This window comes from Panthera uncia (genome assembly GCF_023721935.1).
Source record: "Panthera uncia isolate 11264 chromosome A3 unlocalized genomic scaffold, Puncia_PCG_1.0 HiC_scaffold_11, whole genome shotgun sequence".
Taxonomy (NCBI): Eukaryota; Metazoa; Chordata; class Mammalia; order Carnivora; family Felidae; genus Panthera; species Panthera uncia.
The window spans coordinates 27,326,987-27,353,368 of record NW_026057578.1 but is presented as its reverse complement, the minus strand read 5'-3'; the positions used below and the strand labels follow the sequence as shown (position 1 = coordinate 27,353,368).

Genomic DNA, 26,382 nt, shown 5'->3' with positions numbered 1-26,382 from the left:
CAGCCGGCCACCCAGGAGCCGGGGCGGGGAAGCCAGCCACCTCTGACCCCAGGGCTAGGAGAGACACTTCTTCACCAGAAGCTATTCTCCAAGCAATCCATTTCCCCCCCTCCAGCCAGAGGCAGTCCTAGAACAGTGTGCCCCGGGACAGGACAACCCCTCATTGCTGTCACATCTGCTGAGCAGGGCCACCCCAGGGCACAACATCCCCCAGGCCCCACGGGAGAAGGGAGGAAGGGAGCCAGCTCCCTGCTGGGAGCGCCCACTTCCCTGGCCTCGCAAGGATTTTCTCTTTCTCTAGAAACAGATTGGACTCTCTGCCTCCTTCCAAGCCTCACCCCTCTGCGCCCCTCCTTTTGCTCTCTCCGGGGGTCACTTTGCTCATGTTCCAAGCACTAACATGGAATCGGAGTGTGTGTGTTGGGGGGGGGGAAGGTAGAGGGGGAGAGGGAAGGGGAAGGGGAGCTGAAACTTGAGATCCCAGCCTTGGGGGCGGGCGGGGGGGGGGGGAGGTTGGAGAGAGACAGAGAGACAGACAGAGACAGGAAGAGAGGGTTCACTCGGCTTTGGTTTTCCGAAGCAGGCAGCTTTGGGGGTTTGGTGTTTGTGTCTGTGCGTGTGTGCGTGCGTGTGTGTGTGTGTGTGTGTGTGTGTGTGTTGTTTTCTTTCTCACAGGGAGGCCAGGCCTCCCCTGGATAGTAGATAACTCAGAGGCGAGGCCAAGCGGGGAGAGCAGGCCCGGTGCACGGGGACCGGGCAGCCTCGGGCAGGAGTGAGGAGGAAGGAAGGGAAAGGGTTAGGGGGTGTCTGCGGGGGCGGGGAGCAGAGGCGGTGGGAGGAAGCAGCCGTGGTATTTGGAGCAAGTATAAATAGCTGTCCTGGACAGAGCTCGGCCAAAACAGGGGTTTGCAGCTGCGGAGGCTCTGTGGGCAGGCATCCCGGGCCCGGAGCCGGGGGGGAGCGCCGGGGTGGGGGGGCCCTGACCTGACACCCCTCACCATCGCCGCATCTCCGGATGCTACCCCAGCCAGCCATGCTGCTGGGCGGCCTCCTCCTCGCCGCGGCCGCCGTGACTGCGGCCCAGCGGAGGGGGCAGGAGGCGGCCGGGCGCCGCCGGACGCACCGCGTCCAGCACGGCCAGTGCAGCTACACCTTCGTGCTGCCCGAGCCTGAACCCTGCCCACCCGAACCCGAGGCCTTCGGGGGCTCCAACAGCCTCCAGAGGGACTCGCCCGCTGCCGCTGCACTGAACCTAGGGGACTGGCCGGCCCAGCGAGTGCGACAGCTGGAGAAGGTGCTGGAGAACAACACACAGTGGCTGCAGAAGGTAAGGGCGGGGCCTACCCAGGGGGCGGTGGGCGGCACGGGGGCCTGTCCCCACGGACGGGGGGGGGGGGGGGGGGGGAGCGTCCTCCCCGGAGGCCTTCCCCGGCACAAAGGCCAGGCCCAGGCAGCCCTTGTCTCTGAAGTGTACAGATTGGGGTAGTGAGGAACAGAGAGGGGCAGGGATGGCCCTGGTGCCGCACAGCAAGGCTAGGCAGGGTCAGAGCTGGAAACCTGGCTCCCTCACAGCCATTCATTCGCTCATCCAATAGAAATCCACGGAGCTCCGATCACAGGCCTGGCGCATCCTGGGTGCGAGGCATGTAACAGTAAACAGAACAATACGTCCCCTGCTGGACTGGTGGGGGAAAGAGGCCAGAAAGAGATGTGCAATAAAAATCTGCTATGTGAGACGGTGAAGGAAAATGAAGGAGGGAAGACGGCAAGCAGTGGTGGGGTGGCTATTTGAGGTCAGGTAATTCGAGAGGGCTTCTCGGAGGGGGTGGCGTTTGAACCCAGAAAGCAAAGTAAGGTAAGGGAGCAGCCCATGCAGGTACCTGCGGGGAGGGCGTTTGCTACAAAGGGAGCAGCAAAGGCTGTGAGGTGGGAACGCTGTCAGGGTGCCTGGGGAACCGGGGGGACCAGTGCTGCTGGAGCAGAGAAGGACGGGAGAAAGGGGTGCACCAGGAGATCTGAGAGGGGAGGGGAGGCAGGTCGTGTCGGGCCTTGGGAGCCACGGCGGGGGACTCTGGCCCTCTCTTGCTCTGAGCATCAGAGCCAAGTGCATGGCTTTGAGCAGGGGAGACACCCCTGATTTGCTTTGAACAAAATACACTGTAGGGGGCAGGGGGCAGGGTGCATCGGGAGGAGAAGGCTGCTTAGCCACCGGGCAAGAGGCAAGAGGGGCCTGGAGCAGGACCGGGCCGGGAAGATGAGGATTTATTCTGACGGAGGAACATCGGTCCTGCTGATGGATTGGGTGCTGGGTGGCAGAGCGTGAGGAGCTGAGGACACCCCTCGCTGTTTTGGCCCGAGGTCAGGGCCACTCTAGGGCCTTCTGCCTTTGTGCTTTCAGTCGACACTCAGCACCCGCCGTGTGCCAAGCCTTCAACAAGGCACCGAGTACAGAGACGAATGAGGCAGGTTTGGCCCTGCACAGGCATGGGGGCGGGAAAGGCGTCCCGTGGGTTCCAAGATCAGGTTGGCAGGAGCCTCTAAGTGGCGGCAAGGAAGGGAGAGAATGAGCCCCGGGCCGCAGGGGCAGAAGACGGTCTGAGCAGTGGCACGGGGTGGAAGGAGGTAGACTGCTTCCTAGAGCCTTCAAACGGATTCAACAGTACACGGTGCCTCTCCAAGCATCAGTGCTTTCTTACTCCTTGGTGTCTAAATTGTTCAAAGCATGTGCCCAAGCAGCAAACAATGTCCACTCCCCCGATACGTGCATATTTACTTAATATTTTTGCGCATGTACCCATATTAATATACGTCCAGGGCGTAAAACAAAAGGAAATGGAACCTTCCATTTTCAAAAAGATGATGTACGAAATCACGTTCGTTGAAGTTCTGATAGTTTCCCCTGCTTTCCGAAGGATTGCCTTGAGCACACCCTGGGTTTATCCATCCCCAAGGTGGAGAGACTACCCTACACGTATCCAACCAAACTGCTTTGTGCATACTCACATATACACTCGTGTGCACCCACACTTAACCTCCTGTCTTATTCTTGCCCTAACCATCTAGCTCCTCAGCCCCCAACTCACCATCTTCTCCTTGTCCCTTGCCCACTTGCCCTCCCTCTCGCCTGCCCTGTCGGCTTGCCACATCTCACCCCTAGATCCCTCCCGAGGGAGTTCTTGGCCTCACGCACTGGAGCCAACCCAGTGGGGGCTCCGTGCTGCTCTGAAATCTGTGTGTTTCTGGTTCCACGAGGGCCATTTCAAACCTCACCTCCTCCTCAAGCCTCCATTTTTATTGTCCCCCACCCTCCCACCAGACCAATGACCTCCTGCTTCAATGAGAAATGAGGACAAAGGGAGAGCCACTCTTCAGCTGCCTGCCCCACACCTGCAGATTCACCCGTACATCCACCAGTCCCCAGAGCCTTTCTCCAGCTCAGAGGGTAGGGGTTCCTCTATGGGCCAAGGTCTCTTTTCCTTTCTAGGATGTAGATCCCATCCCCCTGCAGCCCCTGAACCTCCCCAAGACAGCTGTCCCCTTCTGTACTCCTCCTCTGCTGATTCTTCCCCCTTCAGTGTTTAGTCCCATATAAGTATCTTCCATGGTAAAAAAAGAGAGAGAGAGAGAGAGAGAGAGAAGGAAGAATAGAGCAAACAAGCCTCTTATCCAACCTATACTATCTGACTTCTGGCCTGGGTCTCAGAAGTCCACACAGTCTGCCTCCACTTCCTCACATCCCACTTACTCCTTCCCCCAAATGTCACCTCCCGCATCCAATGGCCATGGCTCGGTCTTCATCATACTTGATCTCCTGACAAATTCAATGTTGCTGACCACCACCATCCTTCCAGAAACTGTCTCCATCAGCAAGCCCTCATCCACCAAACATGCCTGATCTGACCTACCTCCTTACCCCTTCCCCTACCTTGCCCCACTCTGGACCACCTCCATCTCCTACCTGGGCGGTCATCATGGCAGCCACCCTGGGCTCTCTGTTTCCACCCTGGCCCCCACAGTTCATTCATTCAGCAGACAGAGGGGTCCTAAGTTAGATCCTGTCCCTCCTCTGCTTAAAACCATCCTGGGACTCCCATCTCTTTGGAATAAAAAGAAAATCCTTAGTCCCTGGAACACTCCTCTCCCAGATGCCTACATGGCTCACCCAACCTCCCTCAGGTCTCTCCTTAAATGTCACCTCTTTAGAGAGGCCCTCCCTGTCCACTCCATTTAAAATAACCCTCTGTCACTCTGTATCCCCTCAACCTGGATTTGGTTTTCTCTCTTAGCACTTATCACTACCCATTCTTAGAGCATTTCTGTTGGTCTGTGCCCTCCAGGAGGGAAGGATCACATATTCTTTGTTCACTACTGAGTTCCCGGAGCCCAGAACAGTGCCTGGCACAGGGTAGGTGTTCCAAACACGGCTGCGGAATGAATGAACATATGGGTGCGTGACCGTCCGTGAGTCCCTCCAGTCGCTCGGGCCCTCCCCCACCCTGAAATGCCAGTGTCTCCCAGGACTCTGTCCCTGCTCCTCCTTTCCACTCACCCTTCATGGCACTGCCCCCAGGGCTCCTGCAGCACCCTTTCCCACCTGCCCCATGATGATGCCAAACCGGCATCTGATGGGTTCCTGAGCCCCAAATCTGTGACCCGGACCCTGCAGATGTCTCCCCTCCGAGAGCCCATGGTGCCTCAATCCTGAAGCTGCCTGACACTCAGCTCTTCCCTCCCTGCCCACCTGTCTCTGTTTAAGGCCTCCTGTGGCCCCGGGGTATCCTTCATGCCCACCGGCCCCTAGGCAGAAGGACCCGTCCATCCTATGGCCTCCGCTTCTCTCCCCGTGGTGTATCCTCCTGTCTCCCCAGCTGCCTCCCTACCTCGTGCGACCCCATCACCTCCCTCTGGCTTCTCTACCCCAAGCCTCACCCTCCCATCCATCTTTGACTCCCCCGGGTGCCTGGTGCTCAGGCATCACTGGCTGAGCCAAAGGAAGAATTTAAACTGGTGACTTTCAGATCAGAAGGGCACCCAGCCCACCTCTTCCACCTGTGGCACAATGCCCTCTCCAGACGTCCATGGGGCGCCATGGGGCAAAGAGCTCTGTTTCAGGAGGCAGGCTGACCTGAGTTCACATCCCGGTCTGGCATTTACTTGCCACATGGCTGTGGATGAGCAAGCCTCAGTTTCCCTATCTGCAAAATGGGAACGTGTCGGGGGATGGCTGGGATGACCACGGCGACCGCTCCCACACCGCTCTCAGCCTGCTGCCCGACTAGAGCAGGTGTTTCGTGAGGACACGGGGTAGCCTACCTGCGCCGGGATGCAGTGGACCGATGGGCTTTTATTTAACTCAGCCGTATCTCCAGTGTGAGCCCCGCACTGCTGGGTGAGGGCAGCGCACTTGGGGACGAGTCAGTCCAATGGTCCCCGTCCGATAGCCTTGAGGCTAGGAACGTCACTTGTCCATGCTGGTGGGCCCCAGGGGGCCCCCAGTCCTGCCTGGTCTCTGCTGGGGTCCAAGCAGGTATCTGCTCTGCCCTCCCCTGGGTAAGGGCTCCTTGGGTTGAATGCCCCCTTCATGCCCCTTGGGCTGGGAGTATCTCAGAGTCTTTGAAACTCAAAGGCCTCTTCTTGGCTTCTGCGGTAACATCCCAGGAGAGGAAAAAAAAAAAAAAAAAAAACGAGTCTCAAAACACTCTGATCTAGAAGCATCACTAATTACCACTACCACCATTAGGGATTCCTGGGGATGAGCAGAGATGACCGGCTTCCCCAGACCGAGCTCTCGGCCAGATTCCCATCATCGGGGTGGCCGCAGAGGAGACCTTCTTTGCTGCAAGCGGCCAGCGGCCAGCCCCTGCTCAGCCCATGCCCCTGACTCCTGCCCCTGTCCCCCCAGTGCACAGGAGAAGACACAGGCCAGGGAGGGGAAGGGACCTGCCAGAGTCACCCAGCCGTGACAGCCAGCCCAGGCCCTCCAAGCTCCAGGTCCTTTCTCCTGACTCTGGAGGGTGTCAAGGAAGTGAGGGAGGCAAGGATTCCCGAATCCCAGACACCCAGTTGTCTTCTCCCAGCATGGAGCTGGCCAGCTGGCCCGTGTCCTTCTAAACTCAGAGCACAGGGGGTGGTGGGGGGGGGGGGCGGGTGTTTGTGGGAAGGTCTGCTCCCTCTCCCCCTTCCTCGCTTCTCCACCCCCCCTTACCCCACCCCTCTCCTTCTTTCTACTCTTCCCCCCTTCCTCCACCTCTCTCCCCTCCCCTCCTCCCCCCTCCCCCTGGAAAGCCTCTGCACTAATGACTCACGTCTGGAGTCTGCTATCTGTGGGCCGCTCCTGGCTCTGCCCCACCCCCTCATCTGGGTGGAAAGCTGCAGCCAGGACTGTCGAGGGGGCGGACAGGCGGACAGAGCCAGCAGGGGGGCAGGCTCCCCAGCAGGCCGTGCAGCACAGTGGTGAGTCGTGTGGCCTGTGTGACCCGGTGTGTGTGATGCGCTCAGGGCCTCGTCTGTGTGATGAGAGAGTCTGACGTGGGCTTCAGAGCGGCAGGACCGGGCAAGCGTCTGCCCCCAGCAGTTGCCCAGCGAAAGGTCACTCTGGGCTGCTGTCACCCCTTGAGCAGTGGCCCCGGTCCCCGCCAGGAGGTGCCCTACTCTGCTGTCTCCCACGCAGGACCCATTCTACAGATGAGGAGAGTAGGAAACCCTGGGGCCACAGGCAAGGACGCAGGCTCCCCGACCCACCCCCAGCACCTGAGGGCAGCCCAGCTTCAAACCCCAGAAACGTGGGGACCTCCACTCTCCTTCCTGTACCAGTGACAGTCGGCCGTCTCTGCCCATCTCCTCATGTGTCTCTGCCTCCCCCTTTCTATCTCTGTGTCCCTCTGCCGCTCTGTGACTCTCTCTCATGTCTGGCGGCATGTCCCTGAGGTCTCTCCCTGTCTGTCCCCAACCCCCCCCCCCGCCCCCCGCCCCAGCCCCGGGCCGGCTAACCCTCCCATATCTACCTCCCTGGGTGTCCACAACACTCTGTCCACCCCAGACGACTCAGGACACACAAGCCAGATGCCCAGGGCCCACCCCCCCAGCCGGGGTTCTCAGCCGGGACCCCCTCTCTCTTCCCTTTCTGCACCCAAAGCCAAGCCAGCAGGGGTGAGGGGCCGGATAGGATCCTCTCAACCTGGCCCTGCCCCCGGCCTCTGCTGCTCGCTCCAGGCCCCTGACGCCAGACCTCAGAACAACTCAAGCCCTCAGCCCAGCGGTTGGATGCGGGTCAACAGCGCATCCAGCAGAGCGCAGCGTGGGGTCCTGGCCCAGCCCGGGACCCTCCCAAACTGGCCTGGGACTCCCAGCTGCCCCAGCCCCCCCAGGCTGCCCGTAAATTCTTGGCATTTTCAGCCTTCGGCTATCCAAACAAGACATGAATCTCAGTTGCCGAACAGAACGTCTTGGGGTTTGATTTCCTAACCTCACCGCTGGCTGCTTTCTAAGCAGTTTGGGGCTGAGGGGGTTGGGTGGGGAGAAGAGCATATGCTTCTTAGAGCAATGGGGTTATTTTCCCAAGAAAGGAGCCTAGAAATGGCCGGCACAGATGCCCTTGACCTAGGGATGACCCAGGGAGCCCCAGGGCCAGCAGCCCCGCAAGAGGCATCCCCCAGAGGGACAGGTTTATTTTTTCAAGCACCTCGACCAGGCCAGCCCATGGGGGCAGGGCCCTGAGTTTCTGGCTCTTTCTTCCTAGGCCCCACAGCTCAGCTGGGCTGGGATGTACCCAGACCCTCTCCTCCTTGTCTCCTAGGGCAGGAAATGTGAGAAAACAGACCCCAGGCCTGCCCCCTAAGTCTGCACCTCCACCCAGACTCTGGCCTCAGAGCGTTTGCTTAACCTCAGAGTCAGCTCTGAAATTTCTGGAATGGACCCAGAGTCGGGGGGGGGGGGGGTCACGTCCCAGCGGTGCCACTGACCAGCTGGGGAAGCCACCTGCGTCAACTGGTTCCTCTGTAAAGCGGAACTCAAAACACTCGCTGCCTCCTAGAGAGCGTGTAGGATAAAAGAAAGATAGGTCTCATGGCCAGAAAGGGTGAGGTGAGGTTTACTCTCAGGCTGGCTGCTGCCAGAACCCATGCTCTCAGCCCTGAGGCCAGTCTCCTGGCTAATAAGCAAGACATGTCCCTTGTGGCCTGGTCCCTGGAGACCCAGCCGGGACCTGCAGAACAGACAGAACGCTGGCCAGCGAAAGGGAAACTCACGGATGCTGGATTTTTCCCTTCCCCCACGGGGCCTTTAGCCAATGAGCCTTCTTGAAGGCTCTTCCACCAGCATGGGCAGCTCTTGAAAAGTTGAGGGGACCCAGAGCCCCCACTTGAGTGTCCTCATCATTATGTCCCCCCGCCCCCCCGCCCTTGGCCAGAGCCTGGGGTGAATCCCACAGAGGGAGAGCATCGGCCGTGGAGCCCACCCGACTCAACTCCCAGCGGCTCCGCTGCTTGTGGGCTGTGTGGCCTCAATCGCTGGGCCGCTCTGTGCTTCGGTTTTCTTATCTGAGAGGCGAGGAAAGGGATAGAAGCCGCTTTGCAGGTTAGGGTGATTCGACGAGTTAGTGCGCGTAGGGCGGGGCACAGCGTCCGGCTGAGTGTCAGGGAGGGATGGCATACTTGGGACGCGTGGCCCAGCAAGGGAATCCGCCGTGGTGGCAGCCCGGGAATTCGACAGCGGCTTCTCCACACCTTGCCTCGTGTGAGCTCAGCAAAGTCCCTTTGGCTCCTGCCCCGGCCTCAGTGTCCTCATCTGCAAAATAGGGATCATGGGAACAACGACCTCGGATGAGGACAAAATAGGGCAAAACGTATGCAGTGACGTGGTGGGCGAGGGGGTGCCCACAGACCCTGGAGGAGGCTCCCCTCCCTTCCCCTCTCCTCCCCTACAGAGGAGCAGAGTTTCCGAAGCTTAAGCCAGCAGAGCCTCGTGACCCTTCATTCCCGTCTCCAGTCCATCACTCTTGGGGCTTTCCCGACGTTTGGTGCAAACGCTGGGAATTGGGGAAGTGCGTGAAGACACGGAGGGGGAAAAGAAATCACTGGTCTTCCCAGTTCCCTGGTCATCTCCCAGTTAACTTCCTTGCAATTCGTTCTATGCATTTTATTTTATTTTTTTTAAATTTTGCCTTCCTTTCTTTAGTTTATTTATCTGTTTTCAGAGAAGGAGTGAGGAAGTGCAGGCACAAGCGGGAGCGGGAGCAGGGGGAGGGGCAGACGGAGAGAGGGAGGGAGAGAGAGAGAATCCCAAGCAGGCTCCACACTGTCAGTGCGGCGTCCGATGCAGGGCCCGAACCCATGAACCTCGAGATCGTGACCTGAGCGGAATCCAAGAGTCGGACGCGTAACTGACCGAGCCACCCAGGCGCCCCTGTTCTGTGCGTTTTAAAATTTTACTGAAATGGTTTGGAAGTATGAAAAGATAGAAACAAATCTTTTTTTTTTTTTTTAATTTTTATTTATTTTTGAGACAGAGAGAGACAGAGCATGAATGGGGGAGGGGCAGAGAGAGAGGGAGACACAGAATCGGAAGCAGACTCCAGGGTCTGAGCCATCAGCCCAGAGCCCGACGCGGGGCTCGAACTCACGGATCGTGAGATCGTGACCTGAGCTGAAGTCGGCCGCTTAACCGACTGAGCCACCCAGGTGCCCCAAGATAGAAACAAATCTAATAAAATTCCTTGTTCCCACAACCCAGCTGAAGAGACCGTTTAGCTCCTGCCCCTCTCCTGTTTCCTTCCCCCAGGAGAGACAGCTACCGTGAGTTCGGTGTTGGTAGCCTTTTACCCCGTGTCTATCCCTCCCCAACCAATGCATAATATTGGTTTCCTATATGAAATGCTATCTTCATTTTTCTGCGGTTTGCTTCTGTTCACCCAATCCTATAGCTGTGAGGTTTGTAGCTCTGCAAAGGCGGGAAAGGCCGGAGCCTCAGCTTTTCCCTCTGTAAACTGGGGGCAGAGGTACGCTCATGCCTGGGTTGGCCGTGAGGCCCAAATGACGAGCGCCCGCCAAGGTCTGCGCGTGTATCTGGTGCTGCTTCAACTCACGGGGAAGTAGGAGGTGCCGTTTCGGTTTCTTCTCTCTTCTGGGGTGAACGTGCTGCTGGGGCTTTCTGTGTGCCAGGCACTGCTATGCATGTCCTACAAACATCGGTCCCTGAGATTTCACAACATCCTAAAAGGTGAAGACTGTTGCGATCCCCTTTTGTTATGGGGAAACTGAGGCCCAGAGAGTTCACGGGGCTAGGAAGCGAGGGAGGTGGCTTCGAACCCAGGCAGGGGCTGGGTCCAGACCCCATACTTAACCACCACACGGACTGCCTCTCTGTGCCCCTTCCCGATTGTACAGACGGGTACCCTGACCCTGGGCACAGGGAGTGACTCAACTACATTCACCCCAGAAACCGTGGCAGGGGTCGGGTCAGAACTCGGGGTTCCTGAATCCCAGCTGAAGGCATCTGTGTCTCCTCCCCTGTAGCAACAGGATGCACCGTGTGTCACGAACCTCATGGAAAATTAACGCATTCCTTACGGTTAAGTTCTGGGGTTGCATGCAGGCAGCTATGAGCAGGCACACACATGCACACACACACACACACACACACAGGTGAGAACATTCATGTCTCCATTTACCCCATCACCCCTCCCACTGACGTCTATTGAGAACTTGCGGTGTTAGGCACTGCGCGGGGCTGAGAATTCAGCAGTGAGCGAGAGAGGCTCAATCCCTCCCCTCCAGGAGCAGCGGGAGAGACACCTACCTGGTGATTTCTCATGTGTCATGATCAACCATGATACGCACTGTGAGGAAGTCCCCGCCTGTTCTAGGGATAGATAACGGGGACCGGGGGTGGGGGGCAAGGAGACTTGACCGTGATGGAAGAAAGGCACCAGGAGGAAGGACGGAGCTGAGCTCTGAAAGGTAGACTGGTCCTTCTCAGGCAAAGAAGGGAAAGGAAAAGCATTCCAGGCATAGGGAACGGCAAGTGGGAAGGCCCCGGGGGAGAACGAACGAGGTGATTTGGAGGAAGTGAGAAGCGTTCCTTGTGGCCGAAGCCTGGAGAGCCAGGAGAGTGTGGCCAGGCTGAGACTGGAGTGCTCATCAGGGGCCTTACCAGACCTCTCTGGGCCTCACCCTGCTCTCAGGGATCTTGGGTGCTGGGAACCAACGTAGCCCCTTTTCTGCCCTGTGCCCAGGGACGGTTGCTCTACTGTGGACATCTGGGCCTGCTTCTGCCCTTCATGCCTGACCTTGACCCCATCAGCGTCACCCTGTTTTCAGGGTCAGCCTCAGACACCAAAGGTGCAAGAGGGCGGGCAAGAGCTCAGCCGTGGGATTCAAATCCTCCCTTACCAGCTCTGGGCAATGCTTGGCCTCTCCAGGCCTCAGTTGACTCCGTTGTCAAGTGGGGAACAATCACCCTTTTCCCCCAGACTGCTAGAAATCAGACAAGAGCGGTTACACGCCAGAGTCGCACGGGCGGGAAAGCCTGGTGCCGCATGGCGAGGCCGCACTCCGTCCAGACCGCGCTTGGCTCTATTCTCCGAGGTAGAGCTGGGGTGGGGGGCAAGGCGGGGTGGTGTCAAATGATCAGCCAAGGAGACTTGGCAGAAGCGTGGCCTGGTCGATCTGCTCCCGGACAGCCTGGGTTTGCCCGTGACGAGCGGCCTGTCCTTGGACGAGTCGCTTAACCACTCTGTGCCTCATCTGTAAAATGGGCTGGTGATAGCTCCTACCACAGAGAGCGGCAACAAAGCCTTCATGCGCAGAGTGGCGAGAACGGCGCCTAGCACGTCGCGGGTGCTGAATACACATTCACCAAGCAACGGGGACACACGGCCCTGTTCTGCGAGAGGGCCGGCACGCAGGTGGCAGGAAGGTGTGCCGTCACGAGAAACGCGCTTCTTCACTTTCTCCCGATTCGCTTCTCGATCTCTACGCGGGGGGAGAATAAGGGCTCATCACATAGGCCCCGTTGCAGACACACCTTCCAAGATCAAGGCTGAGACGCAGACGACTACAAAGGGATAGCAGGGCCTTGGGAGGCCGAAGGCCCTGGTAGCCGGTTCACATCCGAGAAGCACCCCAAATTCGGACAGAAAATGCAGGCCTAGCTCCCCCCACTCTATTCCCCATACCCCTCATCTTCCTGTGGCTTCTTTGCCTTGGACAGACACCCGCCACCCGATACCAACACACACACACACACACACACCCTCAGACAAGGTGAGGCTCAGAGGGTAAGACAGCCACAAACGTTCCACAGATAACGTGCACCTACTATGTGCCGGGCACTGCGCTAGGCCCCGGGGCTACGCCAGTAAACAAGACGGAAGAATCCCAGCCCCCGGGGAAGCACAGATTCCAGCAGTCGCTTCCTTTATGCCCCTGGCCCCTGTGCCAAGAGGAACCAATGCGCCCCGTTTTTCCATCGAGGCCCCCGAGGCCCAGAGAAGCCCCGTCGCTGGCACAGAAAGGGAGTGGCGAAGCTGTGACCGAACCAGTGCCTGACTCGGCGCGCGAGGCCCCCGCTAGACTCGGGGCTGCCGCTGAGGTTGGGAGAAGCCCGGCCTGTGCCGGGAATCGTGGGCCGAGCTGAGAGCTGAACGGCACACCCCTCCACAACAGCCCGCTGGTCCCTGACACGCTCCACCCCTGGCTCCCTGCCCACTCGCTCGGCTCTCTCTGAGCCCTGACCCAAAAGGAGAGCAACAGCGGGGCAAAGAGCCAGGAAGGCTGGGCCTGGCAGCTCAGAGCCGCGGGGTCAGGGCCTGGGTGGGCCCGGAGCGGGTGGGAAGGGGGCTGGGACCAGGCAGAGGAGGCAGGGCCAACCCTTGGCCACAGAGTCAGCCCCGTTGGAGAGGTGGGGAAACTGAGGCATGGGGAGGGTGTGGCAGGGATGCGGTGTGTCTGGGGGAGGGGGGCGGGACCTGGAAGCAAGAGGGTCTGGCCTCTGTAACCCCCACAAAAGTATTATCTGCTGTGGCATAACAAATGACCCCAGAACATTTAGCAGCTTCTAATAGCCACAAACAATTCTGTCTCAGTTTCTGAGAGTCTGGAATTCAGGAGCAGCTTAGCAAGGTAGCTCTGACTCGGGTTTTCTCACGTGGTTGTTCTCGGATATCAGCCGGGGGCTGTGGTCGTCTGTAGGCTCCACCTGGGGCTGAAGGATCAGCCTCTCGGCGACCCGCTCCCAGGGCTGGTAGGCAGGTGCTGGCTGGCGGCAGGGGTGACGGGCTCCGTTTCTTTCCCGATGGGCCCTTCTGCAGGGCTGCTCGAGGGTCCTCAGGACGTGGTGGCCAGTTCCTGTCAAGCAAGAGGGCCAAGAGGGGACAAAGCAGGAGCCGAAACATAATGACGTGGCCATGAGAGTCACACTCCAACATTTCTACGATGTGCCACAGTCACGGTGGCCGATCTCAGCCCAGCGAGGGACAGACTATGGGGACAGACTATGCGTGGCATGCAGACCAGGAGATGGGATCCTTGGGGCCATCTTGGAGTCTGGCTGCCTCAAGGCGCCCACTGAGGGTGAAGGGTGTGGTCTTGGGAGCCCGAAGGCCCGAGTTCCAAGCTGGTCGTGCTCACCAGCTGTGTGACGTGGGCAACAGGCTCAGCTTCTCTGTGCTTCTTTCCCTCATCTGTAAAATGGGGATGATGAGCGAGCCAAGGACTAAATGGGCTACATTTGTAAGGCCCTCAGGGCCATGCCCCTTCGGAGGCACTGAGCTCGAGCAAGAGCGAAGCCTGCTCTCTCCCCGGGGGCCGGGCTACATCTGAGCAAGTCTGTTGAGTGGATGAAGGAGTGCTGAGACCCTGTCGTGGTCATTTCTAGCACGTTTCTCCTGAAGACACCCCAGTTTCAACAAATCTTTCCTGAGTACCTCTCCCACGCCTGGGACCGCTGCCTCGAGGCCTGGAGGACGTGGCTGAGAACTTGGTGGCCCAGAGCTACCTTGCTAAGCTGCTCCTGAATGGCGGCCCTGCATTCCTGCATTTCTCCTGGGGAGAAAACGGAGGTTTCAGATGGGTGAAGGGCTGTGGGAAAAACAAAACAAAACAAAACAAAACAAAACAAAACCTCCGGCAGTCACAGTGGGAGGAGTAGGGCAGGGGGCTTGGTGTCTACCCTCCGCGGGGTGGCCAGGGAACGCTTCCCGGGGGAGGTGACGTTCGTGGGGAGATCCAAAAGTCAGAAAGAGGCCGATGAGGTGGTCCTGAGATCAGGGGTGTGGGTGTGTGGGGGAGGATTCGGGTAGGCAGCGCTCTGGCTCCCGTGGCCCCTGCTGCAGCCCCCAGGGCCCCTCCTCCCAAACCAGTGTGGAAACCGCAGACACATCACGAGGGTACACACCCCTGAACCAGGCAGTTCTGCGTCAAGAGGTTTATCCCTGACGCAGCCTTGCAGGAGAGCTAAGTGACACGTGGGTGAGCGTATTCCCAGCAGCCCTGGTGTGATGGCCATAGCTGGAAATGAGCTCAGCTATTGGGGACCCGCTGGGCAAACAGTGACGGCCACAGACAGAATCCCATGTGGCTATTAAAGCAGCGAGGCCGGTCTGTCGGGCTGAATGTGGAGTGACCTCCAAAGTTGACGCTACTCGAGAAGCAGCAAGGTGCGGAATGGGGCGCTGACCTTGTGTTTGCCAAAGAAGGGCTGGGGGGAGAAGGGGGGGGTATGAGCACACTCACTGCTGGCACACGCGTCGTTTCCCTGGAAGTAAACCCAGCACATCCTTCAGTGGCCCGTGGGGACGGGAACCGGGGCAGGTCTGGGTTAGCGCTCCACAGCCTTTGATTCCTTGGACTTCCGAACCATGTGCTCGCGTCACCCGTTCCCAAAAAATTTTAAAGTACAAAAATTTACGTCTAAATGGAAACACGCGCGCAAAGCTGTCGGAGGTCTGTTCTTTCAGATTTTCACGGGCCGGCCACACTGGGCCACCAGCTCCTGTGTGCAGCCTCCTACAAATGGTTTTCCAGATCGGGGCCTCAGTTTCCCCTTGTGGGAACCAGGGCTGGCTGTGTGGTCCCTGCTGGTCTTTTGAGCTCCCATATCCCTCCCGCCCAGGCTTGGGTCCCTGTGGGGGGGAGGGGGGCTGCTTTCCCCTTCATCATCAGGCCAGGCTCTGATTTCCCCCACCCTGCACCCTGGAGCCTGGTTTCAGCCTGGCTGGCTTTGCCCTAATTCCCACCCCACCTCCAGTGCGGCGCAGTTTGGACCCTGCTCTATGGGGCAGTTTTGCCCATTTCCAAAGACTTTGTTTTTTCTCTCCTGGAAAGGAATTTACCAAAAAGCCTGGGCTCTAAGTGACAGCAGAGTCTGGAGCAGAAGGTGCTATGACCGGGCTTAGGTGTGCTGGGTTCTCTCTGGCTGCTGTGTGGGGCACGGACTGGGACTGGGGAGCATGTGCAGAAGCTGAAGGCACAGCAGGGGTGGGAGGTGGCGGGGAGGTGGGGGGCAGCTGGGAAACCCACAAGAGATGATGGAGGCTGGGGAGGCTTCGATGGGTGGAAGTGATGGGGCTGGGGGAGGGAAAGTGGTCGGATTCTGCACATGGCCCCAGAGTAGAGACCACAGATTGGATGTGGGGGAGGGGTGAAGGGGGAGGGAAGAAGGTTTCCAAGGGGTCAGGCCTGAGCCATTAGAAGGATGGTGTTAGCTCAGAGATGAAATTATTTACCCAAAGCCACGGAGCTCGGAGCTGGGGAGCAGAGACCAGAAACCGTGCTCCCCGCTGCCTCGTTGCGGTTTCATGGGGGTTGTTTTGGGGGGAATCCTTGGCCTTTCTGTACCTCTACACCACCCCAGCTTGCGGAAACCCCTGGTTCTCCTTCGGTCTGATTCAGGCACAAGCCTGGGCAGGGGACCCAGAAATGCAAGCAACAGGTAGAAGCCAACATGAGGGCTCACCTGGGCTCACTCGGTCTCTGGGCTCACGGGCTGGAAGGCTAAAACCCCGTCCCGCGTGGGGTGAGAGGGACACGGTTTCCACCTGCTTAGCTCCTGCCCTGACCCTCCTGTGCCCACTGGACCTGACCTTCTGGTCTCCAAAATCAGCAGACCTGGGTAGGAATCTAGGATCTGCCAGCTTGATGGGGGACCTCAGGGAAGCCACTCTGTGTCTGAGCCTTCATTTGCTTATCCATAAAGTGGGATCAATGGCAGAGCCTCCATGCAGGGGATAAGTGGCTATTTCTTTTTTTCTTTTCTTTTCTTAAGTGTTATGTATTTATTTAGTAGGGGGGGGTGGCGAAGGACAGAGAGAGAAGAGAGAGAATCCCAAACAGGCTCTGCACCATCAGTGCAGAACCCGGTGCAGGGCTCGAACTCACGAACCACGAGATTGTGACCCGAGCCGAAACCAAGAGTCGGACGCTTAACCGACTGAGCCACCCAGGCGCCCCGCTAAGAGGCTCTCTCTAAGGCACCCAAGCACACCGGGCCATCATGGGGTGCCATAAGGAGTTACCAGGACAACCGCCATCCCCCAAGGGCCCGCAACGTCTGCCCCCACTCTCACTCCTGGCAAAGTCCCACCAGCAAAGGACAGAGGGACCAGAGGCCAGGACAAACGTTCTACACCAGGACAGAGCCTCGGCTTTCCAAGGCGTGCCAGCCCTGCCCTGCGCTGCAGGCGGAGTTGTGTGGCAGAACTTACAGCCGTCCCAGCAGCAACAACAATAACAATTGCCAAAGTTACTGTGCACCCGGCATGCGCCAGGCACGGCCTCACTGAACAGCCGCGGTCCCGTTGAACCCCGCGACAACCTCAAGGAGCAAATGCCTTGAGCTGCAGATACCAAATTTTTTTCAAACAGGTTGGCAATACAGTCGTGTATTGCTGTGGCATTCATGCATTAAGTAACAAAATCTGACTAACGGTGGGTCTAGTCCCTACTACTGTGCCCATCTTACAGCTGGGGAAATGGACACTCTGAGAGACCACACCTCCAGGAGGCCTCACAGCTGGGTATAAAACAGAGGCCCTCTCCAGGCCCGCAGAAAACAGGTACCGTTAAAGCCAGATGAACTTTCCAGAACCTCTTCAGGGGTGATGCAGGGGACACCTGCTCCGTGCCAGGCGCCCCCTCTGGATCTTTATCCAAGTGTCCTTCGCACTAATCCCAAAAGAGTGGGTTCATGTGCCCTGGGGCCCCCCGGGGCCCCATCTGACAGCTAAGGAAATCGAGGCTTGGAGCAAAGATGTCGGACTCGGGTCCTGCGGCTGGTTAGTGGAGACGTTGGGATTTAAACCCAGAGCCTCAAGTTCTTGTGCTAGAAGCCTTGCCAGCCTCTGGGGGGATTCCCGCCAAGTCTCTTTCTCCTCCGGTGTTCGTTCTTCCCACCCAGGGGGGCCAGGCCCGCACCCTCTTGATGAGGTCCCACCTGCAGTGATCCAGAGCTAGACGCTGTGAAGAGATGCCCTTGACTCCCAGAGGGTCCCACAAATGTGGTGGGGACCCCAGCCACCCTCTCCAGTGTGGCTCCAGCCAACGGGGGTCATGACCGTGGGCTCTTCCCTGCTGGCCTCCCCACCTCCCCCAGCATCCTTGACCGGACATGCTCCAAGCACCTCCACCTCCACCCCTTCTCACCTCAACCCCACAGAGTGGCACCGTCACCCCCACCTGTAGATGGGGGAAACGGAGGCACAAAGGCTGGAAGTGACAAGCCCACTCGGCAGCTTGGGCTGGACTTCATTTTTTTGTAAGCGCGTTTCTTTCCTCACCTGTTGCTCCGTTTCCCAGTGGCTGCAGCAAAGAACCATCTGGTGTCCTGTATCTCAAAGCTAATTCTTCCAGGAGGGGAGGTGTTCGAATCCGTCCATTCGTTCAATGAAACGAATATCCACGGAGCACCCGAGAATCGCCAGACACCCTTCCAGTCTCCAGAAGAAAAGGCAGGCGAGGCCCCCGCCCTCTTGGAGCGGATGGTCCACCGCGGGGGCACCAGTGAGGAGGGATTTTCAGAGGCCTGCGCCCTCGGTCTCTCCGGCATCCGTCAAAGCTCTGGAGCCTCTCTCAGAAAAAAGATGATTTCAAACACGGAATTAAATGTACGGATTTGCAAAGGAAGCTAACGCCTTGAGCACAGACCCGGACATGGGGCTCGAACTCACGGACCGCAAGATCATGACCCGAGCCGAAGACAGACGTTTAACCGACTGAGCCACCCAGGCGCCCCTAGATACCGAGTTTTTTTAAAAACAGATTTGCTATGCAATCGCATAGTGCTCCTGCGTTAATACATTAAATAACAGCATCTCAGGCGCTGTACGTAGATAGCGCCAGGAATCTTCCCTGCGACCCAGAGATAGGAGCCATGATCACCCCCTTTCTAGAGGACAGGCCCAGACAGGCAGAGGTATCCGCCCAAGGTCACACAGCCCCTAAGCTAAGAGTTTTGATGCGAACCCAGGCTCGTCCGATACAAGACACTAACTACTCTTTCCTCGTTGGTTTCTATCCGTAGTTGACAAAACGCTCTTTCCAAATATGAACTATACGCGCCATTTTCCAAGGAAGAGACAGGCAGGGCCTATCACAGGTATTGATCTTCTCCCTGATTCTCAAATACACCAGACACACTCACGTCTTAGAGCGTTTGCATTTGCCTTTCCCTTTGTCTAGAACTCCCGTCCTCCTGTCTTTCCCGCAGCTGGCTCCTTCGCACCCTCTCAGCTCAGGCAGCTCCCTCCGGTGAGGGTTTCCCTGCCACTCTGGCCACACTTGCCTCTGACCCCACTCACTACCGTGTCTCATTTCCCTGCATGGCACTCATCACTATTGGGATTTAACTAATGAGTTCGTGGAACTGCCCTGGAATCAGAAAAGTTGCCAGTTTTGTTCACTCTTGATTTCCCAGTCCCTAGTAGAGCGCCTAGCACATAATAGGTGCTCAAGAAATTCCTGAGTGGGGTGGGGGTGAGGTGCGCCTGGGTGGCTCAGTCAGTGAAGCGTCCAACTCTTGATTTCAGCTCAGGTCATGATCTCACAGGTCATGAGATCAAGCCCCGGGCCGAGCTCTAGAGTGACAGCCCAGAGCTTGCTTGGAATTCTCTCTCTTCTCTCCCTCTCTCTCTGCCCCTCCCCAGTCAGCACACTCTCTCTGTCTCTCTCTCTCAAAATAAATAAAAATAAACTTAAAAAAAAAAAAAGAAAACCCTGAGTGGATACACAAATGACACTCCGAGGGTGAGGGATTAGCGTAAGAAAATATATTTGTCGTTATAATACATACTTTTATATGGGCTATTTTATAGAATCTGGTTTTGGCGGGTTTGTTTTTTACTGTGTGTGTTTTTTACCTCTAACCTACAGGTTTTGTTTTGTTTTGTTAACGTTTATTTACGCTTGTTATTTATTTATTTTGAGAGAGAGAGAGAGAGAGGAGTGCGAGAGCAAGAGAGAGATTGAGCAGGGGAGGGGCGGAGAGAGAGAGAGGGAGAATCCCAAGCAGGCTCCACACTGCCAGCCCAGAGCCCGATGTGGGGCTCGATCTCGTGAACCCTGAGATCATGACTGGGGCTGAAACCAAGAGTCAGGCGCTTAATGGACTGAGCCACCCGGGGCGTTTCTGTGAGCACTGACAAATATACACGCTCAGTCATGACACAGAACATTGCCAACACCCTCAGAAAGTTCCCCTATGACCCTTCGCTGTCCATTCCCACCACAGACCCAGTCCTTGGCAAACCATGGGTTCTGGCTTTTCCAGAAGGTCACATAAATGGAATCCTGCAGACTCTCTTAGAGTCTTATTATTGTGTGGATCACTAACTCCTTTCTTTTCTTTGTTGACTAGAGTCCACTGGATGGACAGACCATGGTTGCTTATCCATTCCCCAGCTGCAGTCTTTTTTTATGTAAACGATGTGGGAGAAAAGCAGGCTTGAGGGGACCTCCTGGGCCACGAAGACTGTTCATCCCTTTCGATGCTCATCTGTGGTCTGTCCAGAATACCCTCCTTCCTCAACCGGCCCGCTGCCCGTCTAAACTCCTTTCCTTTCCCTCGAGTCCCTTTTCAGCCGCCCTCTCCCCAACAAGGAGCAAGGTTTCCTGTCCTCGTGTCACAGATCAATAAAGTGAGGCTCAGAGGCACGTAGCCCTCGAGTACTAAAGACCCACAGTCGGAGTGTCATAGAGCCATAACTCAAACCCGGGGCCAAAGGGAGAGGGTTGATAGCCCGAAGGCCAGAGATCAGCCCCTTTGCAGGCTGGAGAGGTGGTGGCAGGTCAGGCCCCTGCCCCCCCATCTCAACCCTGAGAATCTGCAGCATGAGGGTGACAAGGAAGGGGCAGGTCCAATCCTATGGGGGGACGTGGGGGGCTCCTTCATTGGGACCCCTCCCCCATCCTTCCAGCCTGGGTCTGGGCCCTAGACCAGACCCAGTCCCCACCACACATGCCAACATTACTCACCAGAGTCCAGCATGGCCATAATGGGCCCATCTGGCCCACATTACCCATCCTAGGACCCATGCTGGTGGGCGGGTGTGGTAAATTGGGTGATGGGCCCCAGCTGTGGGTGGCCTTTGCCCCACCCAGCCACTCGCAGCCACAGGACAAGTGTGGGACCAGTGCAGGTACTTAGGGAACTCCTGTCACTTGAGATGACCCCAAGCTACCGTGAGTCCCCAGCTCAGCTCTGCAGGCCCGAAGAAGGCCCTGGGCCAGGAGTCAGGGAACCTAGACCACCAGGTAGTGACCTTGGGCCAGCCTTCCGGGCCTCAGTTTGTCCGTCTGCAAATGAGAGGCTTGAGGGGAGACTCCCGAGAAAGTCTGAACGGGCTCTTTATCTGCCTGGAGCTGAAGCTCAGGGTCTGGTCGTCTGCGTTTGAAACCAGGGTCCCCGAGGTCTGTGACTCGTGGGAGAGTGCGTGTGAGAGCAGCCTCAGGCTAGCTCGGCCTCGTCTACGCACCCTGGGGTGCCCCAGCAGCCATGCATCAGCAATCCCAGGTGATAGAGGCAAGGCGGGAAAGCTGACCGGTGGGGAAGCGAGCAGATTCCAAACTCGCATTGGGATCGCGGTAGCCAGAACCCACCAGGGGACTGACTGCAGCAGACAAGAAAAAGAGACGCGAGGAGGAGGAGGTCTGGGTTTGAGGCCAGCTGCCAAGATGGGAAAGATGGAGAAGGGGGGTGGGGGGCGGGGGGGCTGGCTTGCAGAGGGGAGTGGTGGGGGATGCCGAGACAGGGCAGTGGGGGCTGAGGGACCGAGGGTTCCATGGCGGGTGTTTTTGCTTGAGATGCTCGTTAGAAGCCCACGTGGGGACGGTGAGCTGGTGGCACACGGAGGGGAGAAGTCTGGGGGGGAGACGGAGCCAGTGTCGTCGGCACGTGACCGTCCCGGGCCCAGCCAGAGCACCTGCAGCAGGCACTGAGGCGCCTGGGGCCCCGTCCGCTTTGACATCCGGTCTTGGGTGAAGCTAACGGGTCCCTTTTCAGAGCGATACTTTTATTTATTTATTTATTTGTTTGTTTATTTTTAATTTTTTTTAATGTTTATTTAGTTTTGAGAGAGACAGAGACAGAGCATGAGCAGGGGAGGGGCAGAGAGAGAGAGGGAGACACAGACTCCGAAGCAGGCTCCAGGCTCTGAGCCATCAGCACAGAGCCCGACGCGGGGCTCGAACTCACAGACCGTGAGGTCATGACCTGTGCTGAAGTCGGACGCTCAACCGACTGAGCCACCCAGGCGCCCCCAGAGCGATACTTTTAAATGCATAAAATAAAAGCATCCGAACGCCCAGCGATCTTGCCATTGCGGTCAAAATACTCAATATTAGATCTGTGCTACGGTTGTAGCTTTGTCCAGTGGTGGGTCCGAGGATGTCCGTCTTTCTGAGGTCCCGATGAGCAGAAACAGAATTTAAGATACTGTACCGCCTGCACTGTGGTATGGAAATATTGGTGATTTCTAGGGGTTAATGGAGGGGCGGGATGAGCTAAGAGTGCTATGGTTTGTGGCCCACGTTCGTCATCGAAGGAAATGCCAAATTTTACTTACAGGTTAGCAAAGTTCGTGGGCCCCCCTGAATTCTCTTTGCAGACCCTGTGGTCCCCACTAAGGACCCCTGACCTAGGGAGAGAACATGCAGAGAGACTAAGGCCCAGAACTGGGCTGAGAGCCCCCAACATGTAGAAGCCTGGTAAAAGAGGGGGCAGAGCGGGGGTGACCACGGATAGGAGGACAGCTAGGAGAAAGGAGCATCTGGAAAGTGTTTCCAGAACGCGGGTGTGGCCATCTGGGCTAACTGCTGCTGAGAGGGGAAGTAAGAGGCCATGGAAGGGTCCCTCCATCCAGGAGACGATGACCAGGCGGGTTAAGGAGGGAAGGGGGAGGGAGGGCAGAGAGCACCGAATTCTACAGTCTGGGTTTGTTTTTCTTGAACATGGCAAATACACAGACTGCCTTATACTATTCCTTAAGCTTTCTTGTATGCACACCATAATAATATTGTTAATGTTTTTAGAGGCGAGGGTGGTCATGGAGGCAAGGAAACGGAGGAGCTTGTTGAAGAAGTTTTGCTGTTGAGGGGACCAGAGAAATTGGAGACGCAGTTGGAGGGACTGTGGGGTCAAGAATTTGTTTTTAGATGGAAGCGGTTGGATCACGCTTGTGTGTTACAGGGAACAGTGGGGCGGGGCGGGGGGGGGGTGGGGTGCTGATGATGCAGGGAAGGAAGGAACGGGCCAATATGACAAAGACTTGAGAGGCTCCCATGTGCCCGTCTCCCTGGTCCTCAGTCCCTTTTGTGACTGCCACCCCAGTTCTCACATTTGAGCAGCAGATTCACCTGGGCGGCTGGGCGCCACCCCAGAATGTCTGACCCGGTAGGTCTGGGGTGGGACCTAGAAATTTGCATTTTTAACAAGCTCCAAGGGCCACACTTTGAGAACCCCTGCGGTAGTCAATACCAGCACCACCCACATGCGCCCCCTCCAGGATCTGATGTTGCACTACAAGGGCACGCACTCCAAAATCACAGTGGGGAGGGGGGGATTGGGAAGGGGGGGAGAGCAGGAGAGGGGGGCGGCAGGGGGCTGGGGGCAGGGAAAGGGGCAGACTGTTAAGATGCAAGAGGGGAGAAGAGACCGAGGAGGAAGCAGCCAAAGCCTGCCTGCCCCCACTCCAGCCAAGGTCACCACCCCTCCCTGGGGAATGCCTGTCTTCCCAGGGATCCTGGGAGCTGCCCTGCCAGACCTCCTGGAAGACTAAGTGAGAGGGCAAGGGACGCAGCCAGGGCCAGGGGGTAGGGATGATGGCCAGAGGCCAGGATGTGTGCAGAATGGAGAGAGAATAGAGGAGGGGTGCCAGCTCTCTGCCTGCGGGCACCGAGCCCTGAGAACACGCTGTTCACCTTTGCAACTTGATCCTGGTCTCATGCCAGACCAGCTTCAACTGCTCTTGGGAAAGAGATTAGCCCGTGGGATCCCAGAACATCCTAGCTGAGAGAACCCTTGGAGACTGTCCGGTTCAGCCCATTTGGCAGATGGAGGGGAGCAGAAAATAGAAAAGTCCAGCTTGATGGATAGACCTGCAAACTCTCCTGCAGGGAAGGATACATCCCCACTCCCTGATGGCTGGGTAATGGGCATGACATTGGGGGCTATTCTCTGACCCTTGTAGCTCCCCTTTTTCTACCAATTCATTGAACACATATTTATTGAGTGCCTACTGTGCACTAAGCATTGTGCTAGACACAGAGATAATGGTTGAGGAAGACCAAGTCTCCGGCTTCATGGAATTGACATTCCAAGGGTAAAGCAGACAATTGACAGATAAATATGTAATACAAAGTCGGGGAGTCATAAGTGGTAGGAAGAGACCTGAAGTGACACGAGGGAGTGAGGCATGTAGATGGGGATGAGATGGAGGGAGTTTCCAGGCAGAGGGAACAGCATGTGCAAAGGCCCTGAGGCAGTGGTATGCTTGCTGTGTTGGAGGGATGTCACAGAGGCCAGTGATCTGGAGCAGGGTGAGGGAGAGGACTGGGAGACGAAATCAGAGCGGCAACAGAAGGCTGGATCATGGAGGAAGCTGAAGTCATAGGGAGGACTTTGGCTTTTCCTCTAAGATAGGAATTCTGGGAGGGTTTCTTTCTAGCAGAGGAGGAATTGGATTTGACTTAGGTTTAACAAGATCCCTCTGGCTGCTGAGTAGAGGATGGCTTGTGCATGGGACCTGGATGGAGGCAGAGAGGCCAGGGAGGAAGCTACTGGGATGGTCCAGGTGAGAGGTTAGGGTGGCCCGGCCTGGCAGAGAGGCCTCCCCTGGTTGCTCTTTGCCCTTCACGGAGACGCAGGAAGGGACAGGAGCCTTCCTCCAGCCCTTACCCATGACCCCGGCCCACGGTCTCCCCACAGCTAGAAAGGTACATCCAGATGAACTTGAGGTCAGAGCTGGCACAGGTCCAACAGCACATGGTCCAGAACCAGACGGCCACCATGCTGGAGCTAGGCACCAGCCTCTTGAACCAGACCACGGCCCAGACCCGCAAGCTGACTGATGTGGAGGCTCAGGTATGGAGGGCGAGCAGGTGGCGTGGGGGGAGGGGGAGGGGGGAGGCTGTGGCCAGCCGGGCCGGCTCACAGCCCAGGTCATCTTGCCTCGGCCTCTTTCCCTGGCTCAGGTCTGGGCCTCCTCTGGGCCTGTAGCACCCTGGGCCCCTTCCCTGATGAGCCGGTTACAAAACACTCTGAGCACCAGGCCACGAGCCCTGGGGGCAGACACCGGGTGTGGTGCTTCTGCCTCTGTGACTCCAGGGACACTCCAGGTCTGCGCTGGGCACTGGGATGAGCCCTCAGGGGGCTCAGAGGGCTCCGGGGAGAGATGGCTAATAAACAATTCACTCAACCTCAAGAGCAAAGGAAGGGGAGGGAGGGAGCAAACACATAAACGGGAGAGTAAGTGAATGGATAAAAAGATCGAATGACAAATAGGCATGTGTCCGTTGAATCCCTACTATGCGCAGGCACTGTTGGAGATGCCTGGTTCCGGGTTATAGCAGTAAATGAAACAGGCATGCATCCCGACCCTTGTGGACCTCCCTTTCCAATGACCACCAGGGAAATGAACAGGAAGAATAACTTGCATGTGTCAGGGGGTGACCGTGTCCAGGAGAAAACAGCCTGGGCAGGAGAGAGGGAGGGCGCGCTAGGGTGCAGGGATGGCTTGCGAGTTTAGACGGTGAAGCCAGGAAGGCACTGCGGAGAAGGTAGGATGGGAGCCAGGCTTACTCAGAGAAGGCCCAGCGGGGGGACAGGGCCGGCAAGCTCCAGGAACATCAGGGTGGTCAGTGTGGCTGGAACGACCAGGGGGAGAGGGGTGGGCAAGTGTTCAGAGAGAGGCACCGGGGGCAGACAACATCGCGGGGCACTGAAGGCCATGGCGAGGACTGGGACTGTTCCACTGTGTGCTGTGGGAGCCACAGGAAGATTCGGAGCAGGTGGGTCGCATTTTTAAAAGGCCGCCTTGGGCTGCTCAGCAGAGAAAGGACACTATGGGACATGGGTGGGAACAGGGAGCCCCGTGAGGAGGTTGGCACAGGACGCAGGGTGAGAGACGACAAAGGCCAAGACCGGAGTGGGGGCCGTGGAGGGGCAGGGAATGGTCAGATGGCCATCTGGAAGGTGGATCTGACAGGACTTGGTGATAGATTAGATTGGGGTGGGGAGGGGGTGCTCAAGGGTGACTCCTCCTGGGCCCTGAGCAGCCAGAAGAACGGAACTGTCATGTGCAGTGATGGGGAAGAGCAAACTCAGAAGGCAGATCATAAACTCAGGGCCTGTGAGTGAGCGAGTGAGCGACCGTAGAAACTAACTGCAGGGAGGATAGAAATAGGTCAGCGAGTTTCTGGAATGGCAGAGCCCCCGGGCAGGTGGATGGCGGCCGAGGCGCGTTCCCGCAGGGCTCGCGTAGCCCCCTACCCCTTCCTGTTTGCCGGGACAGGTCCTGAACCAGACGTCGCGAATGGAGATCCAGCTCCTGGAGACTTCGCTGTCCACCAACAAGCTGGAGAAACAGCTGCTACTGCAGGGTCACGAGCTGCACCGGCTGCAGGGCCGCAACAAGTGGGCACCAGCATCCTGGCACGGGGCGGGGGACAGGGCTGGGGGGCGAGGGCCAGCCCGGGACCCACATGGGGTTGGGACCCAGGGTGGGCGCCGGGGCCGGGGCCGGGGCGTGGGCCAGTGTTGGAAGCTGGACTTGGGCTAGTACCTTGGACAGGGGCGGGGGCCAGAGCTGGGGCCCCGGGGTTAGGACTGACATGAGGGAACACTTGGGCGGCTCAGGCTGGAGCCAGAGCTGGGGTAAGGACGGAAACCAGGGTTGGA

General features: G+C 57.6%; 1 protein-coding gene across 1 annotated transcript in view; it reads left to right on the top strand.

Moving 5' to 3' along the window:
* The first annotated feature begins 809 nt into the window (after positions 1–809).
* ANGPT4 (angiopoietin 4) overlaps positions 810–26,382 on the top strand; it is a 48,865-nt gene continuing 23,292 nt past the window's right edge. Inside the window, exons 1-3 of the mRNA XM_049651010.1 lie at positions 810–1,327; positions 24,412–24,567; positions 25,997–26,118. Coding sequence (XP_049506967.1) covers positions 1,016–1,327; positions 24,412–24,567; positions 25,997–26,118 — 590 coding nt within the window. The 5' untranslated portion in view covers positions 810–1,015. The remainder of the gene's footprint in view (positions 1,328–24,411; positions 24,568–25,996; positions 26,119–26,382) is intronic.